We start from the raw sequence: 10477 nt of genomic DNA, 5'->3' as shown, positions 1-10477 counted from the left end.
AAAAAGAACTGGAGACATGAACCTGAGGAATAAAAGTCAAGGTGACAGTCAACCAGTTAAAGCCCAGCAAAGTACAAGCTTAAGTCATAAATTTGCAGAACTCTACTAGATGAAGAGAGACCAATGGGTCTCCTGTGTGGGCAGGACTGCCAAGAAGTCTGGAAATACCTCATGGGAACTCTTTAGTCTGCATCTAGAGGCCTGAAAATTGCTGGTCCTAGTCCCTATTGCTCTGACTGTAGCCTAAAGTGCTATGATAAAATGTACATCTGGGACATGCTTGCAATTGTGACTTGCTGAGGTTAAAAACACCAGGGGAGGAGGGGAGAGATGGAAATGTAATTCTACCGGCAATGATAACAGGAATTTAGCACATGCTTATAGTGAACATATTCCAGTATACCAAATTCCATAAAAAGAATCAAAACTGTCAAAGGTCAACACAAAAAAATGTCAGCAAAAGGTTTGTATGTTTTTAACCAACTTTTCGTTATATACACACCAAGGTGATAATAGAAAGTATTTCATATGTACAGTTTAAAAAAATGAATCTTGGTATTTCATTTAAATATCCATCATGATCCAAGGTGATGTCTCATAGCAGCAAGATCAAACATATTACAGCTTGACACACAGTAGTCTCTTTCATCAATACATACACATGGGTGTGCAATTATAAATTGTATATCCGCATACACAGACACACAGACAGAGTTCTCAAATTTCACTCTCAAGCACAAGTCAAATTAATGTTCTCAACAAGAGTGTGGAAAAAACATTGTTCCAAAATATCACTTTATATTTTAGAGTCAGCCGGAAGATGTCATAGCACCCTATAAATTAGGCTATTTGTTATCTCACAAAAAATGTCTTACTGCTTCCGTGTCCCAATGGTGAAGGTTATCTTTTCAGAAGTCTTTTTTAGAAGAATAGCTGGGCTATTTTCTAAAACTCATTTTTTTTTAATCTTTGAAGATCCTCAAGCCACTACTTTCACTTGCCTTAGCCAAGATTAATCAACATAAGCACAAAAGCACACAAACGCACATGAACACACCCCTCTACCCGTCATGCTAGTTCCAAGGGCTCCACTGTCAGGAGAGAGATTACAGGAATTACACAGACTTCAAATATTCTGAAACCCAGGCGTTTCAAAAACTCTTCCAGGTAGAATTTTAATGTCATGTTAACATCCATCATCTATTTTATATTTCAAGACCAGCTCTGCTTGCCAACTAAGATAACATGAACATCATTCATATATTAAAGTCTGCCTTTATAAACCAAGCAACCGAGGGAAACATAATGGAGCACATTTTTCAATATGCTCCTCTCCAAACAATATCCAAACATGTAGACATATTTAACAGCACTGTTGTGATTTGAATGTAATTACAGATTTTAATATGATTTACCACAATTTACAGCTCCGGCACTATTTGGAACCAACATCTCCATAAATACAGTTGTGATACTGTTTGTCTTTACCATTTTACCTGATGAAGATTACTACGAAGCAGGGTAGTGAAAGAATCACTGTGTATACAGACAGCTACAACATTATCACTCTGCACAGTTCCACAATAAAGAAAATAATTCTCATTACCTGTATGGAGAGAACCTGTGATTAGCCTGAGAAGATACTGGGCAAATTTCAGTATTTCGCGTTTACACCGCTTTCGACATCCACTCATCTTACGCAAAAAGAGGCTCCTCAGAGGAGAGCCAAACCACTTCTGCCAATAAAAGTGAATACTTTCTGGCAGAGAACTTCTGTCCCAGTTTCTCTCACTGTCTGCCTTTTTTCAGAAACTGCCTTGTTAAAGCCAGACAAACTCCTCTGGATTTGTTTGGGGAGAAAAAAAAGGGTGATTCCTTTAAAGGAGGAAAAGAGGGGATGAAAAAGAAGTAGAAGAAAATGAAGAAAATGTTGCCAGTCAAATCCTGAACAGACAGTGGGATGCTGAACAGGATGGTCACACTCTGGTCCTCTTCCAATTACACAGACAGGCTGTCTGGTGTGCTGAACACTTGTAGTCCAACTGGATACAGGATAGCAAAGGTTCACTTTCCCCAGCAGCCTCCTTATAGCAGATACTGCTGCAACCTCACAGACCATTTAGTCAGAGGCGGCGCCTGCAAACCCAACTCTACACACAGGAATTTGTCCTCATCAATGAATCAGCATGTAAGCAGGTAGGGAAAAGAGGGCAGGGCATTCTATTTGAATTCTATTTTTCAAGAGATAAAGAGTATCTGTCTGTGTGCATTTGAGGGGTGGAAGAATTACAGAGCCAGTGAATTGCCAGGGGGATGTAGCTGTTCAACAGTCCTAATGCACAGGGAAAATATTAACGTGCAGCTGCTCAAGGTCGGGTTATCTACTCAGTCACAGTAAGACAATATACAACTGTCCATATAAAATTTTCACCTGTCAGATTTTTTTAAAAAAAATCAAAGTGATGGGTTTTTTCCCCCTCTTGCAAAAGCAGCAGTGCTGATCTAAATAACAATGCAAAAGCTTGAGGCAAATATTGTGTCAAAGTCCACAGCCAATCCCAAAGGATGGAAAAGTTGTAACTGAGAAAAAGCTACTACACTCCAATTATGGTACAATAATGCAAATAGTGCTTCATGAACTATCCAGTTACAGTGGTGTACTAGTTACAAGTTGTAAGAGAAATGCTTCCAGAGCTTGCTTCTGCTAGAACAAGGTTGCCAAACCCTATTAACATGAACATGTTTCACAGTTATATAAAATATATTTTTAAAAGCCCCTATCAGTGTGTGTAGAAATGAAGGTATGTTGATGAACAATATAGTCCCCACCTCCCATTGCAAATGTCACATTTACCATTTCCGTGGCTACTTTATATAGTGCAGCTAAGATGCCCCTCTTTTCTGCACAGTAGGGAGCTTAAACCAAAGGGTCAGAACCTGACACTATACAGATGCTGTTGGACAAGAACACCTATCATTCCTGCCCACAGGCCATACTACCTGGATGTGATGGGGAAAGAATTTAACAACTTCTGCACAACCATGGTGTCTTCATGACTGGCTTGAGGGCTCATCCTCCTGGCCAGGTGCTTACCACACTGCCTCATTTGTTCCTCCATAGCTTGATGCCTTAATTTAGGACGCAGGGATGGGGAGCCTGAGACTAAAAATAAAGGTCAGCTGCTTGAAGACCTCCACCTCAGTCCTAAGGACTGGACTGTGGCTTTGGCACAGCTTCCAGCATCTTAAAATGCATGCATCATTTAAATAGCAAACCTCCAAAATGACCGAAGCAGCTTTATTTTGGCCTGTCTGTTTGGGCTCATAGGCCCATTACAGACCGCCCAGAAGTGGTGGTCTTGGGCCGCTGCCGGTTGCAGCATGGAGGAGCCGCAGCAGCCAAACTGTGAGACTTCTCCACACTGCAAAAAAGGAGCGCAAAAAGCGTGCTCCTTCCGACAACCCGGAAGAGATGTCGCAAGTGCCAAAGCGCGCACTCGTGACGTCTCTTCCGGGTTGGGATGTGCAGACGCAGAGTGTCCGCTATGTCAAGATGGCGGCACCCATCTGTATAGGGCACCACCATTTTGACGTATGGATTACACGCGAGGGGCAAGGCTCATCCGGAAGCGCCGCCCCTCACGCATAATCGCAGCTCAATGACAGTGCCTCATGGGCCCATCTATAACGCGCCATAGTGAACTTCCCTAATATTTTTTTCTACCCTAATCCTACTTCTGTTCTAATATTCTAACATCTGTAAAGCAGCAGGCATCCCAATCTATGAATATAATCTTCTTCTCTTTCTTCTTCAGGTAAACTAAAAAAAGGTTCCTACTCTTAAAAAGTTGGCCAACAGTTTTCTCTTTGGTAATGTTGAAAGTTTGACCATCTCTGCCAACTCGACCACTCTGATATTAATGTTTTATCCATAGTTTAACTTTTGTAAACCACCTATAAAGAGGATGAAAGAGCAGTATAGAAATAACCTTAATGTAAGCTAACAAACAATAAGGTAAAATGACAACTGCACACCCCAGTATATTCCATGTATTAGTGAAATGTTGCATATAATATTTTCAGGGCTGTAATACTATCATTCTTTTCCAGATTTGTAAAAATGCCTGGGTTGTTTTATGGTTATTGTCTATTGGACCAAACAGAAAAATGAAAAGTTCTCTGAAGATGTTGATGACTTTTGTTAAAATGACTTTCCTCATAATTCTTCAGTTGTTTTGCCAAAAGAAGAATTTTCAAAGTAAATGTAGACAACATTTAAATGGTAATATTAGGTCCCATGACAGTAAAAATTAGTACTAAAAATCAGTACTAAAAATTAGTACATTTAACCACTGTATTTAACCACTGTGCCACCATGGCTACTACAAGTCCTATGAATCAACAAGTTAGAATTACTGTTACAACATAGACTTATACTTACTGATTATAGAATTCTTGAAAAATTCACTTAGTTGATTGAGTGTAATGTTTTTCTGTTCTTTCCCATACATGTGATTTCTACTTTGTACATTATGTAACTGTCCATTGTTATTCCATAATTTACCTAGGAGCAAGCCACACTGAACTCAGTGAGCTGTATTTCTGAGTAGACATGCACAGGATTATACTGAAAAAGAATAAACTTAGGACAGCTTTATATATTATGAGGAAGTGATGAAACAGGAACTGAGACCCACACAGGCCATTATTGATAAGTAGATTTCGTCAATGGCAGCCGTGAAAGTGGGCAGCATATGATAGCTACTTCATGTGCTCTGATCCTGACAACTCTTCTTGCCTTCTAGTAACAATTTGATTCTCACAGAGCTATCATGTGTGCTAAAAATGGCAAAGACAAAAGAATGGAGTGAATGATAAATGGCAGTTCACTTGATGGACAAGAACCAAATTAGCTCTTTTAATATCCTCATCCATTATTTACTAGAGAGGATATAAGATGCCCAAGAATGCTAGATTGGAGAATGTTATAAATAACCTGGAGAACAAGATCTGAATTTAAAAAAAAAGAGAGAGAGGCAGCATTTGTTGACTTGCAGGGAGTGAATAAAAGTAACTGAACTTTGAAGAAGTAAAAAACCAACAGCATAAAGGGATGAGAGCATAAAAGTAATACTCTGAAAATAAAAGACTTTTTATAAAAGAATGAGCATTAACAAACCTTCTATAAAGAAGGACGATTTGAAGGCAAGGAGTTTCAGTGAAAGTTAGCTATAAAATTATAATGCATTATGGCACAAGACTGAAAAATCAATGCCATGTGTAAAGATATACAAATAAATGAAATATGTAGTTAATATAATATTATGAAAGAGGAGGGCTGCAGCCAGAAATCTATAAGCAACTGTGCATCTTTAATTCTCTGTCAGCAACAGTTCACAATTAATAGTCTCTGTTACCCATACCACAGGCCTGAACTAAAGTATTTTGGACCCCTAATAATTTCAACTCCACATTGAAATGGAACTTTGCTTTGCTTTGGTCATGACCATGTTATTTGATAACAAAGACTATGCGTAGACTGTGGTTGGTGAAGAATGATGGATGTACAGATCTTTTTACATTTTCATATAAGGTCCTGCTCTTACATAGTGTTAAATTAAATGCACACTCCATTTCTTTATCTATTGATTTTCCTATCTTCTTTCACAATGCAGTGTGTCACTGGGGGAAGATTTAAGGATGTGCTCGGTTCTTGCACTGAAATGAATGTAAAGTAGATGATTTTAGCTGGAAGATGTCTACTGTGCCACTTGAAGAGCCTAGAATCACCTCCAAACATTTATGGATATTCGATATATGCTCTGATTTGAATGAGACCTTTGTGAGTGTATCTTTTTGGCAAAACTGCAGTCAAAGAAAGTCAAAGATTTAGTTCCATGGGCTGATTAACATAATTAAGTTTATCGCATGGGGCATAAACCGTTCCCCAGCGCGTTCTAACGGGGACGAGTGTGGGCGCGCATGGAGCGCGATGGGCACCGGATGGGGCCAAAAATGCGACTTTATCGTACGGGGGGACGCCGCCGCCGCACGTTCCCATTGCGTCCCAATTCTATTCCAGAGGGCGCCATTTCTGGGGACACTTTGAAACAGTCCCCAGAAATGGCGCCCTCTGGAACAGAATTGGGACGCGATGGGAACGCGCGGCGGCGTCGGCGGCGTCCCACCGTGCGATAAAGTCGCGTTCTGGGCCCCATCCGGAGCCCATCGCGCTCCATGCGCGCCCATGCTCGTCCCCGTTAGAACGTGCTGGGGAACGGTTTATGCCCCATGCGATAAACTTCAATATTTCATTTATAAAGGGCCTAAAGTAACCACGTGCTGCACAATAGTTACTTTTTTAAAACAAATGTTCCTTTGGCTGCAGACTCACAATGAAAAATCAAGCAATACAGTGGAGAAGTTGAGATATGGGTACAAAAGGGAAGAAAACACAACAAAGTATGAATAGCCAAAGTGTTTAGAGAAGAAAGGACCATGCTAAAAACACATTTAAAAACAAAGGTGGAGATGGGAGGATGAAGACAGAGTGGTGTTAAGAGGTAGAATGTTATATACCCAGGTGATATCCTAGTTTACTTAAAGAGGTCTTCTGCTAGAATATGTCTCCTATTTGAATTATTACTATTCCTTCCAAGTCAGGCTTAAAGATAAAGAACTACAGGAAGGAAGAATGGATGCCATGAAGCCATTCACTGATAGTATCTGGACCAGACAGAGCAGGCAGATGGGTAGAATATGTCTCCTATTTGAAATATTATTATTCCTTCCAGGTCAGGTTTAAAGATAAAGAACTGCAGGAAGGAAGAATGGATGCCATGAAGCAATTCATTGTTAGTATCTGGACCAGACAGAGCAGGCAGATGGGTCCCTCATCATAGTCTTTCTCTTCAACATGGTGAGGTGGACAGCATGCTATTTCATTGCAGCAACTATTTCCAGATATGCAGCCATACTTAAAAATTAATGAAAGCAAATATATGTCCTTTTTCTTCTTCCTCTTTTTTGCATAATGCAGACAAGGAAGGCCCCCCCAAATGCTTAGAATACATTGCTGTAGGGGCAAGGCAAACCAGAGCACTGTTTATCCTGTCCTGTATTTTCACCTTGCTACATATTAGTACTTTCATCAATCACTTCCTAACAAGACCACTTTCTGCTCCCTCCTAATCCTATTTTATGATATATGATCTCACCAGATTAGAACAGCCAGTTCCAGGGATAAGAGCAAGCTCTGGGAAATGGCAAGGAAAGAGAGCTCTTCCTCTAGAGATGCAAGAATGGTATCATGATGAAAGCTCATTGGAAACAACTTTCTTAGGTTGCATCCACACTACAGAAATAATCCAGGTTGACACCACTTTAACTACCACGTCTCAATGCTGTGGAATTCTGGGGTTTATAGTTGTGTGAGATATTTAGCCTTCTTTGTCAGAAAGTTATGGTGCCACAACAAACTACAAATCCCAGCATTGATCCACAGGAGTTAAAGTGGTATCAATCTGGATTATTTCTGCAGTATGGAGACAGCTTGAGAGGCTACCACAACCTGGCAGAATATTAGAACATGAAACCTCCTTCCCTTCTGCAAGAGGATCACTGTTCCTTCTGCCAGTTTAGTAAGCTGGGTCAAAGGGAAGAGCAGTAGGACAGTGTTGTAGGATAGGAAGGAATTGTGGAGTTGACTGGCTGGAAGGGGTATTGGAGGGGAATTCTCTGATTCTGATTAAAACCTGGGATGTAAAAATAAAATAGGCATCCTTATACTGGCCTAATAGTTGATGATTATGATTCAGATAAGCAATTTTACAATATGTTTGGATATATATGTCTGCAGACGTGCCTCCAGACCTAAAGGCCATGACAGAGGACCTTAGGTGTCATGGTGCATTAGTAAAAACTTTGGCCAGTATTGGCACCTGGAGCATTCTGCAGTCTATATATCAAATATCAGGTTTACCACCCTCTATAATGACAAGGAAAATTCAATCTGTGTTCTGCAAGTCAGTTCCTGTGCCAGCCTCACATGATGTTCATGAATACATCATTAGTTTATCATAAAGTCATTTCCAATGGTGTACACAACATCACAGTCCATAGCCCAGAGTTGTTAAATGTTCTTCTGGAACTGGTAAACGGAAAAAGGTATAGTTGTTTTGTGAATTTTCGATGATAAATGGGGTGGACTTGTACACAGAAGTACAACTTGCAGGTTCATTTGTACCCCTATCCTATTAAATTTTAACTTCTAATTCATTAAAACAACCCAGCCTTTATAATGAAAACTCTCCACACCTGCAGCCTAGAGTCCATAGTCTGTTTCTCCCTCTACAGCTTCCTGAGCCTGCTCTGGGACTGCTGATCCAGGCAACCCCAGATCTGCCTCTGTTTCCACCCCCTCCATTTCTTCAGAGTCTGAGTACTCTGACTATACCTCCAAGTCAGGCCCAGAGCAGTCCATGACATTAAGTACATGTATCTGGTGTAGAATTTGCAACCTATATAATTAATAATACAAAGTTATAGGAAGCAGATTGGAATGCAATGGCTCAAATGGTTAAAACATTGACTCTGTTGATTGTAAGATCAACAGGTTGGCAGTTCAAGGTCCAGGTCAGCATGATAGGATGCGCCCCTATCTCTAGTCCCAGCTTCTGTCAACCTGGCAGTTTGAAAGCATGCAAATGCAAGTAGATAGATGGGTATCACTTCTCAGTAGGAAGGTAACAGCGTTTGGTGCAGTCATGCTGGCCACATGACCACCAGAGCAGTCCTCAGACAATGCTGGCTCTTCAGCTTAGAAATGGAGATGAGCACAGTTACAATTAGACATTCATGTCAAGGGACTACCTTTACTGTAGAGGAAGCAGAAGGTATTAGTAACTTGATTTATTAGTAGTATAATTACAGAACAGCTGTCAAGGTAACCTGATTCATATAACTTTGACCTCTACTAGCTGTTGCTTAGTGATTATGCATTTTACTCTGTGTGTGTGTGCGCGCACATGTGTGTGTATGTGTGTGTGTCTGTCTGTCTCTGTGTGTGAAGTCAATGCATCATGTTTTCACAGTACAATTATTTTTCACTCCCTTCTCAGACGTTTAGGTTTGATGTCTGGTTTCATGTCCCAAATCGCATCAACATGGTGTTCTAATTCTAATACTCTGATTTCTCTGTATTTCTAATGTAACAAGACATAAAATTCTATGTCATTTTATGGGCTTCAGACATGATCACTGAAGTGAATGGACACTTGGTTATCAATCTCTTCACTGTAATACCATATCTTTCTACAGATGAACATATTTTTTTCTGGTTTATGCCTACCCATAAATCTGTTCCATTCTATTTCTGTATTAAGATACAATTTACTTTTTAAACATGCACAAAAATGTGTATTTTTCTCTCGATCCCTGTCCCTCGTGGTTAGCGGCCCAGGGGGGACCAGCGGTAACTTTATTGTTATGCCGGATTATTAATACATCTTTGAGGGAAGGGCAATTTCCATCTGAATTAAAATTGGCCATTGTGAAACCTTTATTAAAAAAGCCCTCCCTCGACCCCCTGGTACATAACAATTATCGGCCAGTTTCGCTGCTACCATTTTTGGGGTAGGTGATCGAGAGGGCGGTTGCAATCCAGCTTCAGGCGGTCTTGGATGAAACGGATTATCTAGACCCATTTCAAACTGGCTTCCGGGCGGGTTACGGGGTTGAGACGGCCATGGTCGCCTTGGTCGATGATCTCCGTCTGGGCATCGACAGGGGAAGCGTGTCCCTGTTGGTGCTCTTGGACATCTCAGCGGCTTTCGATACCATAGACCATGGTATCCTTCTGGGGCGCCTGGCAGAGGTGGGAATCGGGGGCACTGCACTCCAGTGGTTCCGGTCCTACCTCTCTGGGAGGTCCCAGATGGTGCAGCTGGGAGACGTGTGCTCCGATGAGAGGGCCCTTATAACTGGGGTCCCTCAAGGGGCCATTCTGTCTCCCATGCTATTTAACATTGACATGAAACCGCAGGGAGAGATCATCCGGAGACATGGGGTGCGGGGTTATCAGTACGCTGATGACACCCAAATAATTTTCTCTATGTCTCCGACTGATGCAGTGACCGAGGATGGTGTCTCTCCTCTCGTGGCGTGCCTGGAGTCAGTAATGGGCTGGATGAGGGAAAACTGACTCAAGCTGAATCCAGAGAAAACGGAGGTACTTGTGATAGGTTCCCCTGGTCCAGGAATGGCGGTAGTTCCACCTGTCCTGAACGGGTCACGCTTCCTGTGAAGGACTCTGTGCGCAGTCTGGGGGTGCTTCTTGACTCGTCGCTTCACCTGACTGCTCAGGTGAATGCGACGGTCAAGAACACCTGTTATCAGCTTCGGCTTATTCGCCAGCTGCACCCATACCTGGCCCAGAGGGACCTTGAAACGGTAGTACACGCTCTGGTAACCTCGAGAT

General features: G+C 41.5%; 1 protein-coding gene across 2 annotated transcripts in view; it reads right to left on the bottom strand.

Annotated features, from left to right (window-relative positions):
* The window catches only part of KCNIP4 (potassium voltage-gated channel interacting protein 4), a 421219-nt gene that overhangs the window by 319530 nt on the left and 91212 nt on the right, over window positions 1-10477 (bottom strand). The window contains exon 1 of one of the 2 annotated variants that reach the window (XM_042468881.1): window positions 1607-1785. The exons of the other annotated variant lie outside the window; for it this stretch is intronic. Coding sequence (XP_042324815.1) covers window positions 1607-1694 — 88 coding nt within the window. The 5' untranslated portion in view covers window positions 1695-1785. Of the gene's footprint in view, window positions 1-1606; window positions 1786-10477 lie in introns of those variants that run through there. 2 annotated transcript variants of the gene reach the window in all.

Source organism: Sceloporus undulatus, chromosome 5 (genome assembly GCF_019175285.1).
Source record: "Sceloporus undulatus isolate JIND9_A2432 ecotype Alabama chromosome 5, SceUnd_v1.1, whole genome shotgun sequence".
NCBI lineage: Eukaryota > Metazoa > Chordata > Lepidosauria > Squamata > Phrynosomatidae > Sceloporus > Sceloporus undulatus.
The sequence above is the reverse complement of the archived record's forward strand: the minus strand, read 5'-3'. Positions and strand labels throughout refer to the sequence as shown.